The 22888-nt window shown below is 40.4% G+C and overlaps 1 protein-coding gene across 4 annotated transcripts in view; it reads right to left on the reverse strand.

Moving 5' to 3' along the window:
• Positions 1-22888, reverse strand: part of WWC2 (WW and C2 domain containing 2) — a 90116-nt gene that overhangs the window by 53056 nt on the left and 14172 nt on the right. For all 4 annotated transcript variants that reach the window (XR_002438942.1, XM_021397426.1, XM_021397425.1 and 1 more), the window contains exon 2: positions 8879-8988. Coding sequence is in view for 3 of the 4 variants with exons in the window: in XM_021397426.1 (XP_021253101.1) it covers positions 8879-8988 (110 nt within the window). In the remaining variant the exon portion in view is untranslated. The remainder of the gene's footprint in view (positions 1-8878; positions 8989-22888) is intronic.

Genomic DNA, 22888 nt, shown 5'->3' on the forward strand with positions numbered 1-22888 from the left:
ACTAGGGAGACTAGCTGACCTGGCTAGAAACGAGGAGCAGAGACGCAGGACCTGTACGGCTGCCATCAGAGCCCCTTTTTGGGGCTGTAGGTTGCACCATGTTGTCTCACCCATACTCCCCAACGCTGTCCATTCATGTGCTCTTTTGCACAGGCTCTGGTGTTGACCCAACCCTGCACAAAGCCTATTCACCACACTAGATCCACCTAAACGTTCACTGGGCCAAAACCTGACGGTGAAAATATGTGTTTAATTTCCTGGCAGGATAGGTGAATTGTGCCAGCTTACTGAAGGTCCAAGTAGCTAGTACAAACAAGGAAGAAGAATACAGCTGGGGAATGAAATGGAGGTCCTTTCTTTTGACAGCAGCAAGCCTACCGGAATCCCAGTTACAGAACTATTCGTCCACCAGAGCCCAACTGTAGGAAACAGCATGGGCCTCAAAAACTCAGACTCAGTAATCAACTACACTGCAGATTCCTCTATCCCCGGTGGTTCTCCCAAAGCACAGTAACTGAAGGAAGTACGTGAATTAAACCTGCGTTGCTGTTTGAATAGTCTCTGATACCTTTGTTGTGTTAACATTGCAGCTATTCCACAGAATTGGTTTGAGAAGGATGGAATATCTGGAAAACAGCTCACAGTATGCTGAGGGCAAGTCCCAGGAGAACACTGCAGTCAGGTCAAGCTGGGGGGAGCTGCAGTCAGAGATTGCAGTGGTATCCTGCACAAAAACATCTCAAGATGGCACAAACAGAAACCCATCAACAACCCTTTGATAAGTAACATGAGGAGAGGAAAACTGGTATTTGATATGAACCATCGTGGTGTGATTCAAGTTAGCTTAATGAGGGGTGGTGAAAGCAATTTTATAAACACCATTACATAATCGCTATGGATATGTTTATTCTACAACTATATCCTGTGTTTCTTGATAAGCAAACTGGCTTTCAAATCTCCATTTTTTTGCCTGCCATCAGACAATAGTACAGGTAGGAAAAAAAACCAATGTAAACATTATTTCATTATACTTCAGCTATAACAAATATTGCAGATAGCTGAGATGCAAGCCTTAAAGAACAGTAAAGGAACAAAGGCACTAGCAGTAGTTTCAGGGAGAATAACAGCGTGTTCCTGGACTAGCACAAGGAATGCACTTCATTGTTTACATACCAGAGGCTTTCCAAATGATTTTTTTTTTCTTATTCCTTTTTCTCTCCATTCTCCTCCTTTTAAAAATGCTTAGTATTCAACCTCAAACAATAAGAAAAGCAATTTGCACCCATAAATTTGAGGAGGAATTCTCAAAGAGATATTACATTGTTTCAAAAAGATGCATTTCTTCAATATGTACATAAAAATAAAGAGTAGCACATTACAGAGAAGCAGTTTCAATAAGACTGTGCAGCCCAACAAGATGACATATAGAGTGTCTTTAAAATGATCTAAAACATTGCTGGATACTCAAAGAAAATCACATTTTACCACATAATAAGATGGAATATGGGCTCTAAGGAGAGACATGAAGGTAAATTAGGTTATGCAGAGTATGAGTATGCTCTGAACTGAGCTCTACATTTTGTTTCCTGCTGTAGAACTCGCACAAGAGCAATACCTCCTCTCTTCCAGATACCTTCTTCACTTTTCCCTAAATAAATTCTGTGCTTGAACTGAGAACCGGGAGCTGTGGCTTAGGCAGCTGGCAGGCAGCTCAGCACCCTGCCACTTGCTCTCTCTCCCCAGGTGGGATGCAGGAAAGAATCAAAAGGCGATGCTCTGAGAACTTGTGAGTTGAGGCAAAGACAGTTCACTAGGTAAAGCAAAATCCACGCATACAAGCAAAGCAAATGAAGGAATTTATTTGCCACTCCTCATCAGTTCAGTCACTCCCAGGAAAGCAGGGCTCATGTATTTCTCGGGGAGACTAACACCAGCACTTCCAGCATTCTCTCCTTCCTCCTCCCATCTCCCAGCATTTATTGCTGAGCATGATGCCATGCAGTATGGGCCATCCCTCTGGCCAGCGGTCCCGGTTCTGTCCCTTCGCAGCAACTTGTGCTCCCCCAGCCCCCTCCTGGCAGGGCAGCATGAGATGCTCAGACGTCCTTGGCTCTGCGCAGTGCCACTCTGCAGCAACTATCATCACAGTGTGCTATTGCCACTACTTTAAGCAAAAATCCAAAGCACAGCATAATACAGGCCTCTACAAAGAATATTAACGCTATCCTAGCCAAAACCATGACAGGGATGAAAATGAGAATGTTTTCCAGCTCTCCTGAGCAAGCATGAGCAGATTTCTAAGAAATATTTATTCATAGATTTTTACTAAGAAACGTTGAACAACATGTTATCCTTATGGCATGCTAGTTTCCTCTAGACATCGTCTGCATATGCTTATACATCTTGGAGTCAAATGCAGCAGAAACTGAGCATTTTGCTCTACGTTATCCAGTAGGTAGGTAATATTCTACTGCTACAGCTATCAGAAATACAACATGAGAAAACAAAAAGAGCAAGTATAATCTTTACATAAAAGTTAGCAGATAAAATCATCTTTAATCCTGAGTCTTCGTTGCTTTAGCCATCCTTTGGTAGAGTGCACAGACCAGATTACTCTAATCCCTCCCCATTACACGGGGCTCTCTAGAGCCAGAAGGCAGGTAAGATAGCAACCTATAAATAAGATTCAGGATTGATACACTGTACTTGGATTTTCCTGACAGTAAACAGTCTTCACAATTGTTTCCCACATGCTTGCATGGCACCACTTGCTTAAAAGACAGTGTGATGTGTCATGGGAACAAACAGTACACATTTAGTTTCAGCTGGGACAGAGTTGATTTTCTTCATAACATCTGGTATGATGCTATGTTTGGGGTTTAGGAGAAAAACAATGTTGATAACACACCGATGTCTCTAGTTGCTGCTGAGTAGTGCCGTATGGAGCCAAGGCTGTTCCAGTTTTTCAGCTTCTCATTCTGTACTGCCAGTGAGGGGGCTGGGCAGCACAGGGAGCTGGGAGGGGACAGAACCAGGACAGCGGGCCTAATCTCAACAAAGCGATATTCCATACCATATGACATCATGCGGAAAGAAAGTTTGAAAAGGGGACAGTTTGGGGTGCAAGCTGCTGCGGCTCGGGAACTAGCTGAGCATCAGTCAGCAGGTGAGCAATTGCTTGCCCATCGCTTGTTATATATATACACATTTTATATATATATAATTATCATAACGATAAGGCAATAACTATTACCCTTTTTTCCTCTTTTCTCTTAGTATTTTATTTATTTTTAATCTCAACCTATGAGTTCTACTTTTTTTTTTTTTCCTCCCCGATTCTCCCCCCCATCCCACTGGGAAGGGGTAAGTGAGTGAATGTCTTTGTGCTGCTGAGCCACCTGCTGGGTAAAAGCACAACACTTAAGAGTAAGATACACTATCCTACTCCCCCAAACTAACTCTAATTGCAGACTCAAGGTGGCATCTCCAGATTTCTTCCTTGCCTGAGAATATAATCTGGCATAACTATTACATGTGCAGATGAACCTGAACCCCAGGCTGGAGCAAAGTAGCATCAGTCTGTCCGCAAAGTCCCTGAGATAGATAAACCAGTCACACTGGCAGCAAATGGCATGAAAGTCTTTATGATCACATCAAGAAATAGAACACTGGCGGCTAAAATAATGTCAAACAGCATATGTAAACAGCAAGGCTTTGAAATTTTAAGAAGGAAGGGAACTAAGTGGGGAAATAAGGTCCTTCAGTGAATTCCAGTCTCCAGCTAAGTAGACGTAAATCCCTGTACCTCTGTGTGTTTCCTGACCTCTTAGCATCACTCTGATATACTTTTCTTTTCTTCTGTGGAGGAGCCAGTGGCAGAAAACAGGCACTGGGAAAGGACCAGAATGTGCATTCATGCTTCCAAAGTGGAAAATTAAAACTAAGTAGGGAGGAGCTGCAGAAGCAGAGACAGTATATGGTCAACTTCTTTTTTGAAGAAAAGTGTTGGGGATGCTCGGCAGGGAGAAAATTGTATTGAATACAAAGTAAAGAGTCGAGGAGGGGGGAAGATGCAATGAACTGAAATAGAGCTGGGTTAGGAGTGGCTATTACTTCCCATCCTTATCTCTTAAACACTGTCACTCAGCTCCTTTCCAATCCCTTTGCCACTAATCAGTACCAACAGCAGAGTACTTGTTCTCTCAGTTAGAGATCAATGCCATGAAGAAAATAACCTCTTGCCTGGTTATTCCTGAGCCTGAAAATCAAGCCTGGAAGAAGATGAATTATTTAGGAATAGGCAGTGGACTGAAAGCAAGGCAGAACTTGTCCCAGCCTAGGATTCCCTCAGACTATTCATGTCGAGCCAAGAAAGTAGAAGTCTTTCAGATAAGCCAAGGTCTCAGAAAGAAAGACGGTTTAGAACGACAGGACTTTATTCCCTGAACTCTGTAAATTCTCCAAATGTAAAGGAAACAAGCTCCCTGAATACCACTAATACTAACATGGAAATTGACTAGTCATGTTACAAAGTGATCCCTCAAATTTCAAGAATTTAAGAACAAAAATCAGAATTCCAGCACTTCAATTTATTATCATATGTTTTAATAGCACATTGGTATCTTCAGCAATATTTGAGGAATCAAAGTTCTGTTATAGACTGATGCATCTGTGTACATCTATACTTGCTAGCTTTTTCTCTTCTTTGTTTTCACTCATCTTTAGATACTGAGATCTGTTATTTGGACCCATTCAGAAACAAACAAAGCATCACCATAAGATGACACAGACTCGGTAAAACGTACCAGGAAGTTCTGCAGCTAAAGAACAATCTTGATCACAAAGAGCTGTACAAGGACTTCAGTAATCATCCTTCCTTTCAAATCAAAACCACAAACCCACTGAAGTTCTGCAGCTAAAATCTGCAAACAAGCACATTTACAGGCTGAAGCCCCACCAACTCATGAGACCTGCTCCCAGCCTGAAAAGGAGAAAAAGATTAAGACCGACACTTCAGGTTCTCCCTTTCTGCAGCTGCCCCTGGACGCACATCCCACACAACGAGCCACACAAGAAAAGCTAAGCAGCAGTGGGGAAGGAAGGGGAGGAGGGCTCACACACCTCAGGAAGCAGAGTGTTTGCCCATCGGCCTTGTTCCCTACAGTCACACTGACACGACATGGGGGCAGGAACCAGAGCAAGTGATGATAACTGCAACTGGCACTAAGAACTGCACCTGGAAATCACGGCCTCAGAGCCAAAACTGCTTCCTGGCAACCCTGCGCAGGGCACGCACCAGATGAAAGTTCAAGGGTGTCATTTCAAAATACCTGTAACCGGTGCTACCGCAAAAAGCTATCCTCTGCCTCATCCACCTGAGTGTTCATTCCTATCCCCAGGTCACCTTCCCTCCCTTGCTTGCATAAAGAGGGGTGTGGGAAGGAGAACAAACAGCAACTTTTTTTTCCATGCCGGATTAGTTTCAACTCGAATCAGCTCCCTGATCTGATTCACTGTCTGGCCATGCAAATATTCATGCCAGTATAAGCAAAAACATTGCAGAGACAGAACAAAAGGCCAGAGGTAGCAACAGAGCAGGACCAATTCTTTCAGAGATTATATCAGCTTAAAAGTGTTTGCAAATCCAATCTTAAAGAGCACAAATGTTTGCACCCACTTAAAAGGCTGACGTTGAAAACCCTGTAGAAAAACTGGAAAAATGTGAAAGCGATGGCTTTGCCCGTAGACGTATGAAATTAAGTGGAATAAGAGGTTGGCGTGATTTTTTTTTTGTATTGCTTTTTTAACCATATTATTCAGCAAAATCAGGAAATGTAAACAAAATAGAAAGCTAAAGTAAATGAATGTGAGTACACATGTGCAACGAGGATTTTAAGAGTGACAGCACAAGCTAGAAATCTTTGGACTCTCCCAAACCACAGTAAGAAGGACCACGCACAAAAGGAACTCCTCAGTCCCTGGTCACCAAATAATATCCTTTTACTCATCCCTTGAACAAAAGGTGCTACTGAACCACAGGGTAAGCATTTAGGTTCTTATGGTATTAGCTACCCACATCATATGCATGTTCTGTCTTGACAGATGGCCTGTAATCTGGTCTCCCTTGAGGCTGAAAGCATCACATTAAGATTTCTAATTGGAGTCATACATTCATAAAATAATGACCTCAGTCAGTGTTTCCTGAAGTGGGTTACATCATCTGAGAGAATCACAAGAAAGTCTCAAGGCAATCTGAGAGAGCAAGAAAAAAATATGTATTTTAAAAGAACTACATAGAAATATACAAGATGATAGTAAAACAAAATTATACTTAAACATATTGACACCAAATGCACAGTTTCTCAAGTTCAAGGGAGCATTTACAATTGCAGACTGCTCACAGCCAGCTCTTACCCCTTCTGCAGGAGGAGAAACTGAGTTGCCACTGGCAATTAAGGACAGTTGGCTTTTGTCAAATTTGTACAGGAGAAGGGAATGTAAAAGGCTAAGACAGTTAATTACACAGAAGGGGAAAGCATTTACAAGCTTTTGTTTTAAGATCTATTGATTCATATGAAGAACTCTGCAGAGAAGGACCTGGGTGTCCTGGTGGACAACAGGTTGGCCATGGGCCAGCAGTGTGCCCTTGTGGCCAAGAAGGCCAATGGTATCCTGGGGTGCATTAAAAAGAGTGTGGCCAGCAGGTTGAGGGAGATGATCCTCCCTCTCTACTCTGTCCTGCTGATGCCACATTTAGGCTACTGTGTCCAGTTCTGGGCTCCCCAGTTAAAAAAACAAAAAACAAAAAACAGAGATCTCCTAGAAGGAGTCCTGTGAAGGGCCACAAAGATGATTAAGGGCCTGGTACATCTCCTGTATGAGGAAAGGCTGAGTGACCTGGGGCTGTTCATCCTGGGGAAAAGAAAACTGAGGTGGGTCTGATAGATGTTTATAAATATCTAAAGGGAAGTTGGAGGCAAAAGGCTGAGGCCAGGCTCTTCTTGGTGGCGTGTACTGACAGGACAAGGAGCAATGGCCTAAAACTTGAACATACCAAGTTCCATACTAGCATGTGGAAGAACTTTTTGCTCCGTCACGGAGCACTGGAACAGGTCGCCCAGAGAGCTTGTGGAGTCTCCTTCTCAGGAGATACTCAAGATCCGTCTGGACTCCTACCTGCGTGACCTATTGTAGGAAACCTGCTTAAGCAGGGGTTTGGACTCGATGATCTCTTAAGGTCCCTTCCTATTCTTGCAATTCTGTGATTCTGTGATGTAATATTTGAAGTATTTAACCTTTCATTATAGAAATTTGGCAAAATTTTTATAACTTTGCAAGCTGCAGCCTAGTGCTTTTTCTCATGACACCACTGGAACTTTTGTCACTTTCCACCTTCAAAAGGAGTGCAGTAAGTCTTGCCCTGTACACCAATGGAAATTCCACCACTGAAATGTTCAGCCTTCAGTTTTTAACATAAAAGGAGGGAACAACCAGAAGTAAGACATTCTGAATTTACAGTCTTTTGTGCTAAGCTCTAGCTTGCTGCTCATAGTTCAATGGTTTTGTCTAAGAAATCTAGACATCTATTGTGGCCAGTAAAACTGGCCAATCTTGATTTATCCATTTATCAGACTTACAGCTGAACCCAACCAAAGGAGCTTAAATCAGCTCAGCATCAGAGCAGACAACCAATCAGTCATTTAAATCACACTTCTGAATACACTGGCTGTATTGACAAGATAGCTATTGACTACAATAGCAGCTTAGACATCCCAGGCTTGATTCATCTGCACATACTTTTGAGATGTCTCTGGGTAACCAGCTTCCTCTCCAGCTTTTGTTCCTGAAGACCACTGGTCTCTCAGCCACCCCTGCCCTATCTACTGATCCTTTGCAGTTGTAATCTGAAGTAACTAGCTAATCTGAATTATCTCAAAAAGCCATAGACACTTTACGATTGTTTAAGTACATTGCACTGCTAGTACATGTGCAGGCACCTACATTCAGGCATCTGAAATGGAATCCTTTCTATTATGTTACTAAAGATCATTTCTAAGATGAGAGAAAGGTGTCAATCAGTATGGACTAACGAAGACATAAAAAGAAGACAAATGCTTTCAGTAATACATTCATTTAGATATGTCTAACATGCACTGTATTTCAAAATCTTTTGCTATAACTTAGTATGGTTTAGACGTAACTCGCACGCAATTAAAAATATATGTAAAAGTAGATGCAGTTACCCTGTCTGTACCAGATTTTCTTGTAAGCCTTATGAAGCCAATAATGTTATGCGAAAGGTCAAATTTTCCCCAGCAATTTAACTCCCCATTCCCTTTCCAATTACCACAAAATACAGCATTTTTTAGACTGAGTTGTATTCTACAACTTTCTTAAAATGACAGTGCCTCTGCCAGACCTCATATACAAATTACAAACAGCCTCCACACTCCATACTACCTGAACTAATAGTTCCTTTCAGTAGATGGACTGAAGTCAATTTTTGGTTACTCGTTTCTGACTATACTCGTATCCATCAGTGCTCATCACTGAATATTTAATAGCCACTCAACATCTTACACTTACAGGTACCAACAGATGTAAGCCATCTTTATTTACCATTTATTACATGGACTTCTCCTACAGAAAAAGATTAAGAGTCTGTGAATAACTGTGAGTACACCTCCAACCACCCCCAAGTCCCCACATACAAATGTGGTAATTTGATAGCAGAAAATCATCAGTTGTTACTATAACTACAATTCTCAAATAAGAAATCTTTTCCTACTCTCAGTCATGCTTGAAGGATCTTCCCAGGAAAGTCTAATTGTGATAAGCCTTCTTACACGACCAATACGGCAAACTGAAAATTACTTACGGTTGATGTGATCGATATAGTACACACCAATCTGAGGATCGTATGCAGCTTCCCATCCCCATGGTAGCTCATCCCCAACACAATCCGCAAACGACAAGGGTTTTGTTAACCTAAAAAATAAATAAACAAATTAAAGGTAAAGTTTCTACCTCTTTCCTACACGTTTGTTATTCATATTAATTTCTATTGTGACAGAAGCTAAAGACAGCGTGGAGAGTGAAGAGGTATTCTCCCACTACCTCCCCCTTAAGGTTTAGGCTCTTGATTATTTTTCCCCTATTTCATCCTTCTGAATTCATCAACTCCAAGAACATAATATAAATTATTCCAAACATTTCCTAGTACAGGCACTCAAGTGAGAAATTCACTGCACCATCTTTCACATTTGACAGCTTAAAATTAAACAACAACCAACAGCTCTTAAAAAAAACATTAATAATCTACACGCCTATTTGTCCTCTGAAGAACTGGACCCTTCAGCCTTGAGTCTGTGATGACACCACAAGATTTCAAGGTAATCTTCTAATGACCACAAAAAATGCAGAAAATATAACTAAGATGCAGCTAGCAGCACTCGCCAATCCAAGTACTTGAACAAAATTAACAGCAATGTGGAGAAGGAGCGCATAGCGTAGACATTTTATAAGCTACATTTAATGGATATTCAGATGTTAATACGGTTCCTCTTTAGGAAGATAAATAATTAACATTTTTCATTTTAATAATCTGTTTGCAACAAGAAATAGTTTGGTTACAGTAATACATGGAAGCTTTTCCAACTGAGGCTGAGTAAAGCATAACACCATCGTGTTTTTGTTGGCTTTGGGGAAAGAAACGAGTATTGAGTTCCCTCTTGACAAACCGACAGCCATGCCACCCATATTCATAGGAAGAGCAAGAGATTTAAGTCTTTATTATCACCGTAACTTTAGTATGTAATTAAAATTTTTAAAAAGCCTGAGAGTAGGATTACCAAGAGCAGTTTGTGGGACATATGAGCATCACCTCCTTTGCTGACTGAAGTATAATTTCTATCATAGAAGCTTTCATCTCATCTTGAATATCTTACACAAACAAAAAGCTAATTTATATATGCTTTTTTTGATGTGTTTTTTCTTTAATTACTTTCTGACCAAAATAAACAAGTTTATTGACATTTTTGTGAGGAACAGCAGAGAGAAGAACAGAACATTTTTCTTTCTACAGAATGAAAGGTTTTTTGTGTAGAGAACACAACAGAGAAAATACTTTACAAAACTACTTCAAGTTTGTCACGTAGCTGAGAAAACAGAAATTTGAGCACAAACTTGATATCACAATTATTGTCCCACAAATATATTATTATTATTATTGACAGATCTGACCTACCAATTCTTTAACTAGGGCAACATATTAGGGTTGCAGAAATTACAAACAACCAAGCTCCAATGCTCCAAAAATGTCATTCAAAATTTTAAAACTATGAGCATGAATCCACATTCATTTCTCCAAAGTTTAAAATATAATCCTATAAAAGTTACTTATTTTTGAGGTCCTGAATAACTCCAAATACAAACAAAGTTTTCTAATTTACTGCCACTTACAAACTGCCGTGCACTGAACATGCTGAAAATTTTTTTACAAAATTCAGGTGAAAACACCAGTGTGGAATTATAACTGTATCACTAACAGTTAAAATATGGATTGGAAGCAGCACAAGAAAGCTGTGAGAAAAGCTCACTGGGAGAGATTATCCATGAGAATGGCCACAACCACATCAACAGCACCACATTCCCCAGGACTCTCTTATTTCTTTCAAAGACTTTTAATAGCATGATGTTTTTGAGCCAGATAGTGACTTTACTGTTGGACAGCAACCTGCACAAGGAGGGATTAGGCTGGTCTGGGCGCTCAAAACCGTCCCAGTATAAATACGTATGGCAAATGGGTGAGATTAGTATGACAGGAAGACAAGTAAAATGCAAGAGAAATTTTGCAAGATAGAATTTGAAAGCCAAGAGAGTTATGAGATATAATTGGAAAGGAAAAAATACCTGAGAGCAAGGACTGAAGGAATCTCGCCTGTGTGAAGATCATTATCTGTGACATAATAACACATGGTAGACAAACTGCCTTTACATTCATTAACCGTGACCCAAGAAAAATGAGGTTTATTGCACTGTAATAGAGGATTAAGTGCTGCGTCTCAGGGCACTGATACTCCAAGGTCCTTTACAATACTTTTTCTGTTGGTGGTTATCAATTTACATGCTCATGAAAGAATGCCGATACTCAAAAAAAAAGGATGACCTAAAGCCCACATTCAGTGTACCATGAAGCTGAATTAGTTATCAGAAGGCTTTTTTTTTTTTTTTTTTTTTAAAGTGTATATTCATTGAGTTTAAGTATTTTCACTTACGGGCAATGCTTTTTAAATTATTTTTTATAATTCCTTCCAAATTAAGATTAATTTATTAGCCTTAAATTCATAATAGCAGTTTTTTCTCCTCAACTCTGTACTGCTGCAACGCAACACTTCCATTTCAGCAAACAGAGTGAAAAGCATCCCAAGGGCCAGGGAACAAGAAACGCATGCACGCACGTGCGTATGTGTGTGTGTCACAAGAAGTGGCTACTCCCAGGAAATTCAGGAGAAAATCTGTAACTCCATTATCTAATCATGCTGTTGCCAATCACTCCTTAAATACTCTGGGAAACCTTGGAGAAAAAAATATGGCTTACACATGGAGAAGCTATAGCACTAGCTCATATTCACATTTTTCAAAATACAAAGTTACCTCAGACTTTAAACAGTAGATTCTACAGTTATACGTATCATTAACGATTAATATTCTTACAGACATGAATGCATGTCTAAAATTAATGAAGAGGCTGACGATGTTGTAAAATGGAAACATAACTACAGACTGACAGATTGTCAATGCAATATTGTTTCATCTGGACAACTTCATGCATTTTCTTGCTTGAGATACTCCCCGAGACCACAAAAATATACAGAAGAAATGGTTCTTACTGAAGTCAGTGTCCACAAAAAACGAGAAATTTACTACGTGTACAAGTGAATGCTGTCTTTCTGTTAGGATATGGACAACGCGTGGTATGTCACACTTCTGTGATCATCAGCATGTATATTCTTCAAAATGTGTGCGTATTACACACACGCACGTGAAGTTATTCTGTGCAAGAACACTGTATTCTGTTGCATTCCTTCTCTGTATCCATTTCTCTCCAAGATCTCTTAAGGATGAAGGCACTTATAACACTGAATGTTACCCATATTACAATTAGGACTCTATTTTATCAACAGGAAACTCCAGACTTTGGTCTTTGCTCCCTTCTAAACTCAGCAGGCTTCTGTAGCATATTTCAAGACCTGATTCTATCCATGCACTGAAGAACTGTGCTAGTAGAACTTAAGATGTTTTGCTTAGACTGACTTAACGTGATTTATAATATATATGGATAGAGCACAAGGGGAAGAGAGAAAAGTAACAGCAGGCACATCTCAGAAAACTGGGGGTGGTCAGGAAGAACATAAAAAGCAAACAACAAATCTGAGACTCTTCCTCAACTAGAAAGGACAAAAATGCAAGTTGGTAAGAGGTGCATAAAAATACCTGAGAACTATGACAAGGTTCATCTTAATGCCTTTTAAAAATACTTCTGAGAATACCTTCTTTGTTGTGTAATGCTTGACCTACAGTTAAGACCTGGAGTTTTGAATTCAATTATAACTAGGGTCAATGCTCAACTTCTATAGCAACTTCAACATGCATTTGAAAACTCTCCAAATCCCAATTATCCCCTACCAAAAATGACCTTGTGTTCTTTGCCTTACAGCAATAATCACGTAAAACACCTATCTGAAGTGTTATACAGATTAAATTTCATACCCATTCATTCTTGTACATAGAATGATATATAACAATGCACATTACGTGTTACATGCTTTCTCTTACAACGGACTCATTATTATTTTTTTTTAAAGACTCCTAACTGTTCTAATATATATATATATATCCTCTTCATGCTCTAGGAACTGAGTAGACAAAACTTAAGTTACATCTATTAAAACATAAATGAAGAAACCCAATGATCACATGCACACCTACCGATAACCTGGCTCACTTAACCACACACACACCCTTAGAGAAGGCTGTGCAGTGCATCTACACAATACCACAGTGACACAACTTCTGGACACTTCCTCACAAATACTTTCAGTTAGTACAAGGTCACTTGAATAGGAATATATGACCAACATCAGCATTCACTTATTTTGTAAAAGTATAATTGAAACTACTCCATTCTTATTTTCATTCAGTTGCTCAAATGTAACATTTAATGACCTGGCCAGGCAAAGGAATGTAGAAATAGAAGAAGAAAAGTGTTTAAATTCTTCAGTAGGGCTCCTAATTTATTGTTCAAGTTGGATCTTACAATCAATTCAACTCTTGCCCTACTTTCTAATGCTTCAGGCACTGTGAATTTGGAAGATCCATAAACCCATCTTCTCATCCCATCCCAAATATGCTGCCCAACCTTCAGGCATCCAAGATGGATTTCTCATATAAAACTCAAGGGTGCAGTTCATCTCATTAACTTTAAGAATTAGTTATCTTACCCAAATTAGTCCTTTACATTCCCCTATGGAGACTAATTCAGCACATCTGCTTAGATTGAGGATGAATCACACTCTGAAGGTATCTGTCTTTTCCTACTGACTATGGAGATTGTCTAAATACAAGGCTCCTGATCCAACACAAGGTAACTAAACTTAGGCTGGACAAACACTTAATAGTAATGCCCAGGTAGGCAAGTGCATGCAGAACTTCAGATATTTCTGCACTGCAGGCTAGGGCTAGAAAGGCAGCGCTGTTTTCTTCTCAGTGGCTGAGGTCTGTATCCACTGGTAGCGCAGAGTTACATTATGCTAGGAAGATGATTTTCTCTTCTACAGATTAGTGGCTGAAGCTGCAAAAAACAAAAAAAAACCACATTCCCTAACTTTAGAAAATGGTAACTGGGCCATTTACCTGCAGAAGGTGGCAGCTTGCATGCTCATAAAACACTCTTCCCCTACATCCTTTGTTCATTCAAGTCTATAACCATACAAATCCCACACACCACTTCTCTCTCCAAAATCTCGTTCATGATTCTGCTGACAGGATATCAGTTTCTAAACACCACGTTCTTAGCACAGTAGTGCCTCTCATTCAGATACCAGTCCAAGTCACTATGTACAACCCTGTATTGCTTAGGTACATTCTGTTTTAATAAGGGTGTTATTAAGATAAACTACCACTTCATTATGGGTTTTATTTTGAAAGAGTAATGCAGTGGGCATCTGCATGACATGAGAATACATCAAAGAAGGATTCGCATGGTGGCAGCCTGTTTTATTGCAGCAGTTGGTCCTTAAGTAACAAAAGGTCAAGAGGCTGTTTATCTGGCTCACAAGGTTTCTTTCCGCAATCATTTTTCAGTGAACAAATGCCCACATTTAAAAGGCAGCAAACATGCATGGTACCTTTTCGATATCAAAACGCAACGACTAAGCAGATAAAATTAAATACCACTCCATTCTTTATGAAGGCTTCAAATAATATCAGATGATGCTGATTTATGCCAGTAGCCAGCATAGCATGTGCCCCATCAGTCTGTTTTGTGTCACACATGCACGCACACGTTGGTGTAGGTAGATAGACATGCCTAGCCACACTCCCAGCATTTACGCACAGCTGGCAGCAGCACCTTGGCAGCACCGTGCCTCCACTGCCCTGTAGTACCGCAAGTACTCAAACTAACCACAGAGTAGAAATTCACAGAGGAGCTACATACACTTAGCTGAAAAAGACCTATTCATTCCATCAGCAGGTATTTCCTAGGTACATTTGACATTTTTCACTCATTTTCCAGATTTCAGATCACTTTGTTCCTGGTGATAAACAGAGATAAACAGATGAATAAAGCAGTCACATTTACATACGAACAATGGAAACCTGTACTAACTGGGAGAAGGTTCCAGTTTTCAAAAAACCATACAAGCACAGTACCATTTTTAATAGCATGCCATTTCTATCCTGTGATTCTTTTAAGGTCTCAGATACTTATGACAGACTGCAGACTCTAAATAAATACACTTTTTGGGTTTTAAAGGTTTTTTTCGGTAAAAGAAAATGTGCAGACATGCAGTTAAGTGCTTACACTAAGAGATGTATGTAAGTCAGCTCACTGCCTTGCAGCAACACAGAATGGCTGGACAATATCAGTATCTACTGCAGAAACCACACCTCTCACAGCTGTTTTACAAGCTCAAACACTTGATTTCTAGTACTGAATGACACCTTCCATATGACAAACAAGTTACGGGTTTGTGTAGATAGCACAAAACCACATGCAGTGATTTTTTTTAGAGCACTGAATAAACAGTTTCTTCTCTGTAATTTAGGCAAAGTACTCGAGGTTGTTTTGAAATGATCTGCTACAAGGGCAGTGTGCTGAGCGATGTCTTTCTTAGTTCTCAATTCAGAGAGCCCCTCAGACACGGTTCTAGCAGGGCTGCCATGTGGCGTGGCCAGGGCCACCCACTACCCCTACTGGCTGCCCCTGCCCAAAGGCCTTCCCACAGACCTGCTCAGCTTCCTACGCTGTACCATGGCGCACAACCATCCACAATGTTCAGTAAAGCCATTTGCAGCATTCAACAAGTACTGCTTAGAAACAACAAGCTGATACCTCACCGGTGTCTGGCTTTGGAGACAAGCACTAAGTGCAATAGAAAACTGTACTCCATTCCTCGAATGTTTTTTGGGTAACCATTCTTCCTGATTTGTTATCATTGCCAGAAGGATGAAAACAAGCCAAGTGACTTGCTTGCAACTCTACTGCAACAAGAAGTCCTACATTCAATATATCTATGTATCATTTACTGCTCCAAACAGAATCACTGTTAGACAACCTAGCCAATGTATTTAACAGAAAAGATGCGCTGCACATTGAGAGCAACAAGTTCTTAAAAACAAATGTCCCCTTACACCTGCAAAAAAAAAAAAAATATATATATATATAGTGGAAAAAACAATAGCCAACAAAGCCAAAAGATGAGCTGGGTGTCAGCTCACTGTCTCTCTGCACGTGCTTCTGAGAAGGCCACAGCCTGAGTGGCAGAGACCCAGAGGACAGGAACGCTTTGGGAAGGAAGGGACCCACACCCACCACACACAGGACCAGGTTGAACCACCAGCAGGCGTGGCTTTGTGTTTCCTCTTCCTTCTGATTATGATAAACTGTTTTTGCCTTCCACTTACCATCAGCGAAGGAAAAAAAATAACACGCTGAACACAGCTGTATATTTTGTTACACCGTTTTAGCAGGAGAAAATACTGAAAGAAGCCAAACACTCAAGTGAAAAGGGGAATAAGGAATCTTTTGTAGGGGAAAAAAAATCTCTTTACTCGTAACTTGTTTACCCTTCAGCATTGCCAAGTTCAACACAAAGAAGATAGCTGCAAAGGTTATGGGGTGGAGGAGTGGAAGTGGGCAATGCCATGAGTGTTTTCTCCTGCGTTCTGCTTTGCCGCAGCAGTTGGTCCTGCGCTAGCTTGTAAGCACTATAATATTAGACACCTGGAATGTCAGGAATGTCTGATAACCATACCCTCGTGCAGGGATAATTCCACAGCCATAAACCAGCGGCACGACCTTTGAGCTTTTCTCCTGGAAAGCTCAAATGCAGTGGCATTATGTAAAGGCTATTATGTGCAGTGCTGCTATAGGTTATTTGTATATGTGCTTGGACACTTTTTATAGAGGGAATCCTTGTTGTCAATCAAAAATCTGTTAAGAAAATTAGCTATTACTACTAATCTAAGGCCATAAACACTGTGATATGCTTCCAGCGAGCTTAAAGGTTCCCAATCCTGCAGCTGCTGCCTGCAAACTTGACTTGGAAATGTTTTCTTTACCTGTATTCTCCCACTTCAGTTCTCATTTCATACTATTTTTCTATAATATGAAGACATACATTTAGAAACGCATGTTTTAAAAAAATAAATACAAATCAGTCAAGCACTGGCTTGTGAAATTTAAAGAATGCACAAACTCTCCAAGAGTTTCTGTAGGCAAATACGAGCAACATCTGTCCAAAAAGCTTATCATTTAATTGAGACATTATATAACAATGGGAGGAGAATGACCACAGGCTGAAATATTTATTATAGAGGACTAAAACATTTGTTCTGTTCTTTTGGATGATGTGTCACTTGGGTATGACAGGCAGTAAGTATCAAAAACACGCTTCATGGCAGCTGGTTAACTGCAAAAGAGTTAAATTCCAGGACATTACTGTAGCATGAAAATTCCATCTGGGAAACTCCAAGAAAGAACGCAGTCAAAACCAGGAAAAAAAATCGTTAACAATAACGTCAGCATTAAAAGACTTTTCCTATTCCTAGCCTTTCCCTCTCCTCCTTTCTCTAATTTCATACACACACCAGTCCAAGTGAACTCTACAGAAAAGAATTTTGAAAGTGCTCTTCTATGAACTCCCCTTTCCTCCTCCTGCAGACAAATAATTGCATTGTGAGGGACCTCTGGATTTACAGAGAGGATATTATAAACACTCCTTGCCCCACTGTGCTCCCACAGAAGTCAGCAGGACTGTTACTCATTCCAGTAGCAGGAAACTTAAACCTGTGAAGAGCACTTTTGAGAAGTACCATCCACCTGAACATCACAAATAACCTCACAAACATCTGACTTCAGCACTGCGGAGCACTTGGGCCAAGCGCACCAATCATTCCACAAGCAGGGAAGCGTGAACTTGAGTTAAGTGCCCAAGGTCACTGCAATTCAGATGCAGACCCACCAGCCGCACTCTCGGGGAGACTACACCAGGCTCTCACCATTGTTCTGAATACGGAGCTCCTCATGCCCACGTTCCTAGCTTCTCACCCAATCGCTTGTTTTGTGACAGTTTTTAATGCATACTTCATGAAATCATCGCGTATTTTGCAGCATCCTGCAGCTCCTGTTGCAAAAATAATGAGCCAGAACCCAGTTCAACTGGTACAGATACTTGGCCAACACCTGGCACTGGTGAACTCTATTTCCAGATGCTACATGAGAAGTAGTAGTCTGCAAAATGGACTAACAGCTGTTCACCCAGAAAGGGCACAAACACACCACTGATTTGATACAACTGCAAGCAGCACGCTGCTCTGAAAAACAAGAGAGGGGAACGTATTTGCATCATAATACCAATAAAGAGACCATAAAAAAGTCTGACAACTCGGTGCAAATGGTTCAGAAAGTTCCCTTCAATCATTTCAGCTATAGTTCCAAAGAAGGCAGCCTCTGGAAAAATCCATACATCCTTGAGAGCAGAGTGATGGACTCTGCAACAGCCCAAGAAGCACAGATACTACAGACGGACACAAATCATAAAACTGCACTAAACAGAGATAACGACTAAGGGCAAATGTAGTGGCTTCACACAAATCCACTGCTGAACATAAAAATATACGACGCTGAGGTGTCAAAGCACTCTGAAATCACAGCCACAGGAAGGATTCAGACATACGCTCTGGCCTACACTTGATCCCTCTCTCCAATTGGTTTAATACGTAAAACTCTAGTTCTCAAAGCACTTACTGAATTGCCTTTCTTTTTATATGTTATGACATGCCAAAAGTAATAATAGATTAAAAAACCAGAGTTCCTTCAGCACCTTTACTGTATTAACATTCTTTATTCACAATATTAATTTAATTCAAGTTTTCAATGAAATTTCTTCCTTCTGGCAATAAGCTTGGAGGAATGGGACATATACAGCAATTATGTAACAGGAAACATCCAAGTGCTCTCCTGTGACTTCCTTCCCACACACTTAGTCCCAGAAACTGCCTTCAAACAGGGGAAAAAAAGAGGAAAAAAAGGGAAAAAAAGATAATCCACGACACCAAATACTAAATCAAAACCTTGAATGAATGCAGCAAGCTCTCCAGTAGTCAATAGCAGGAGTACTGCACGTACTCAATTTATTTCAGCAAGGCTCTCTATTTGCAGAAAGAAATAAACCAGCTTTTACCTCTTGTGCCAAGCTGATGGCATCTTCCCAGTCAGATACGCTTTACAGTTCCTAGCAAGGTAAAATTTAAAAAAATAAAAAAATTTAAAAAGCCTTTTCTCTGCCCCAGGATACAATCGGTTATCACACATCCCTCTTTACTGAGTGTGTTTGGCACAAACAGTTGTTCAGAGCAGTGGAGATACTTCCAAAGCAGTAGTTTCAAAGAGTGCTTAGGAATTCTAAGAGACACTCTACAAGGGAACCTGGGTCTGTCAGAAGAGCCAATGCTCCGCTTATCAGACTGGAATAGGGCTTTCTACCTTTCCGACAGGTAGAGATGCTCACTTCAGGTTCATTCACAGCTGGCATCATTGGTTTAAAAAGATAATTCTTGCTCAAGAGCTATACTTCAGAGAAGATGATACGTATTAAAACCTATTCCCTGACTACGGTCCCTAAATAGCACAGGGTAAATTGCCATCATATCTTCAAAGAAGCATACAAACATCGAAACAATATTCACACTACTGCCAGAAGGAGGCAAGAATAACGTTTTACCAGTCCTAACTTTCAAGGTGAAAGTGTATGTGAGAAAGGGAAACGAGAACACCAGAACAAGGTTATTTTGCATGTTTTTAAATCTAATTGCTTAAGCTAACACTTAGAAACTCCAAGTAAAAAAGAAAGAAGTTACGCACAAAAATCAGTGAAGAGATTTTGAATCACTGAATCACTTTTAATTGGAGCAAGAGACATTAAGTATTTCTGCCAATACCACTGAAGTTGCTCAGCTCTGTGCGGATGGTTCTTTGAATCAGCGTAACATTTAGCAGAAGTCAAAAAGCCAAACAGCTTAAACGTTACTAGGAGAGGAAGCTAGCATTTCAGATGCATGTACTTTGCTACTGGAAATTCTGTTCTGAACTCACTCTTACTGGCACACGTAAAAGGATGAATTAAACTTGCTACTCCTTCCCCTTCCTTTCCTGAGCCTGCTGGCATTGAAAATTAGAAATCCAAAGACAGAAACCATGTCATAAACTGCGCTCTGTCTTGAATATGTTTAAAGGAATTTACACAGAAGCTGCTGACCTTTATATTAATTACCAGAAATTTAAAAATGTAATAACTGATTGAATAAAGCTACTAAACTAGTAGCATAGCTAAACAGCGTGGTACAACCCTCATCCTTTAGAATCATAAAGGAACACAAAACAGACAAATCTTAAGGGTTAATTTACAATGAAGAAAGAGAGAAGAATGCTCCCCACTGGGATGGGGAAAGGAGAAAGAAGAAAGGAACACTTTGGCCTCGTGCACACACTTCAAACTGGACCCCTGTTAGAAAGGACTCTTAAATCTGCCTCACTGCAGACATGACAGAGAAACTGCAAACTCATAAGCAAAGGTATCTTTGAAGTCCCTTTAATGTATTCTTACTTAATCAACGTCTAGTTATTCAATATTTTATAATAAGCCATTAGTTTTTTTTCCCTTCGACATTTTTTTTTTTTGCTCCTGTTAATCACACAAAGGATTTTTTTTTTAAACACAGACATATTGCTTTAAATTGGCATTTCTTAGGTTTGTATTAATCACATCTGTAGCGAGTAGTATGGTCAATCTTAAACTTCAATAAAAATTTAAGGCTATCCTAGTCAAGAGTTCCAGCAGTACATCGCTGCTGCAAAGCTCACAGCAATAGGCACCACTGAAAGTAAGTACTCACAGGTAGTCACCCCTTCCTGACATGGCACCAGTTCTCTGTCTGCCCCAGCCTCGTATCAGCAGCCTGCAGTCCAGGCCTGCCTTCTTTTGAGCTAGCAGTCCATGGGCTGCATCCTACCTGGAAGCCACTAAGAATTATTGCAGGGACCTGTCCTGTTCAACATCTGCATCAATGATATGGAGAAGGCAACAGCGCAATCTCATCAGACTTGCAGATGAACCCAAACCAGCGGGGAACAACCGACACTACCAAGGACACGACCATCATTGAAAAGGAATGGGCCAACAGGAACCTTAAGAAATTTGGCAGGGATAAACTCCAAGTCCTGAATGCAGGGAGGAAAAGCCCCTTGCAACAATACAGACTGGGACCGCACAGCTGGGGAGCAGCCCTGGGGTCCTGGTGGGGAGCGAGCTGAACATGAGCCTGCCCAGGCTGCAAAGAAGGGTCACAGCCTCCTGCAGATCAAGGCAAGTGGTTTTTCCCCCTCTACTCAACACTATTAGACAGCATCTTAAAAAACACATTGAGTTTTGGTCCCCCAGTGTACCTGTGCTGACATCCCGGTGACTCCAGAGCAAGGCAGATCAAAGAAATAAACTGGGAGTGGAGAGACTGTATTATTTATTCATTTTCATGCCATCCTCACTGCCGGGCCAGTTCACTACTGGTACAAACACCAGTGCAAGAGAAAGGGTGGAACCACCACAGTCCCATCTCAGGTTGTCTCCTGGCTTGTTCAGAGCAGAGGATCTAGCAGACACTGAATTCATGACTGCTACTACTACTACTCCATAAGAGTAAGCATGTAAAATCGGAGAGGTGCTTAATTACAATGTGCAGTATTTTACGTGGTGAAGATGAGAAGATTGGTTTTGGCAGGCTGAAAATTATTTGGACTAACAATGAACTTCAGCTAGTTGCAAAGTCCCATTTCTGAAAAAGGGAAGATGTGACTGAGAGAGGCATTTAATTCCTACAGTATTATGAAATGGAACTGCTCGGGCAATTAGGAAAATGGCTAATTATTACACATCCTTGATCTACTGATTATTTGAATTTCAAAGCACAGCCAGCTATACCACTGAAGAGCCCAATCCCACAAAGAACAAGCAGTTTCCCAGAGCAAGCCAAGGAGATGCCCCACACACAGCCTCCTGCTCCACCGAAGGCAAGGGCAGCCTTGCCATGGCCTTTGCTAAGGACAGAACCAAACTGTGGATGTGATGATGCTTACCTGACTTTCACTAGGTTTGCCAAAACCAAACCTCAAGATGATGCCCTTCTGCAAGAGGCTTCACTTATACCTTTTTTTTTTTTTTTTTTAAAGTCAAAACTAGCTCCTTAATGAGGAACTACTCTAGTGAGTAAGGAGAGACTGAAAAAATTGCTAATAGCATCAAAAGCTACAATACTCTCTCAAATACTGAGCAGCGGCACTTCCATAGAAAAACAGCGCCTAAGCATAAACAGTTGATTAAACGGTAACCTCCCACCCCGTATACATCTCCTCTACTGGGAGAGGCAAGTTGCCATAGAAGCAGCGTTACAATAAATTCAGCTGACTAGAAGGCCGCAATTTCACAGACTTCTGGTATTTCTTACACACCGTTTTTTTTTTTTTTTTAATGATTACTTCATAAAAATCACTTAAGTATTTCGCTAAATGTAAAGTTTTTACACAGCGTGAGTAATGAAAAACCTCAACATTAGCTCACTCAGTGGAAGTACGCAGTCACCCTGCGCCAGGATAAGCATTACATCTCCATTCACCATTTATTATTCTCTTAAACTGAATAGAGAAGATTGCTCTTAAGAGATCACCCAGATACAAATCTCCACTATCCAATTACTTGTGTCATCTCTTTAAACTGTTCAATGAAAGTCTCATATGATCTCACATAAATCAATCTACATCAGTTGCTTTTGTGAAAAATCTTTAACATAAATATTAATACTCGGAGATACTATTTTTCCTCCGATTCTACATGATATCCTTAGGTTCCTTTGGGAAATTACCTCATGTATCATTCAAGCTTTTAAAACAAAACCTATCTGCTTGGAGGCTAGACTTCTGACTCTCCTCCTACATCAGCCAATTTCTGCAAGTATTGGAAAGCTTAAAAAATGGGGGCACTGTAATTAAATAGGAGTCAAACTTCTAACCCGTTGAAAATACCATTATATGCCCACGTGCATTTCAACACTC

This window comes from Numida meleagris, chromosome 4 (genome assembly GCF_002078875.1).
Source record: "Numida meleagris isolate 19003 breed g44 Domestic line chromosome 4, NumMel1.0, whole genome shotgun sequence".
In the NCBI taxonomy this organism is placed as follows: domain Eukaryota; kingdom Metazoa; phylum Chordata; class Aves; order Galliformes; family Numididae; genus Numida; species Numida meleagris.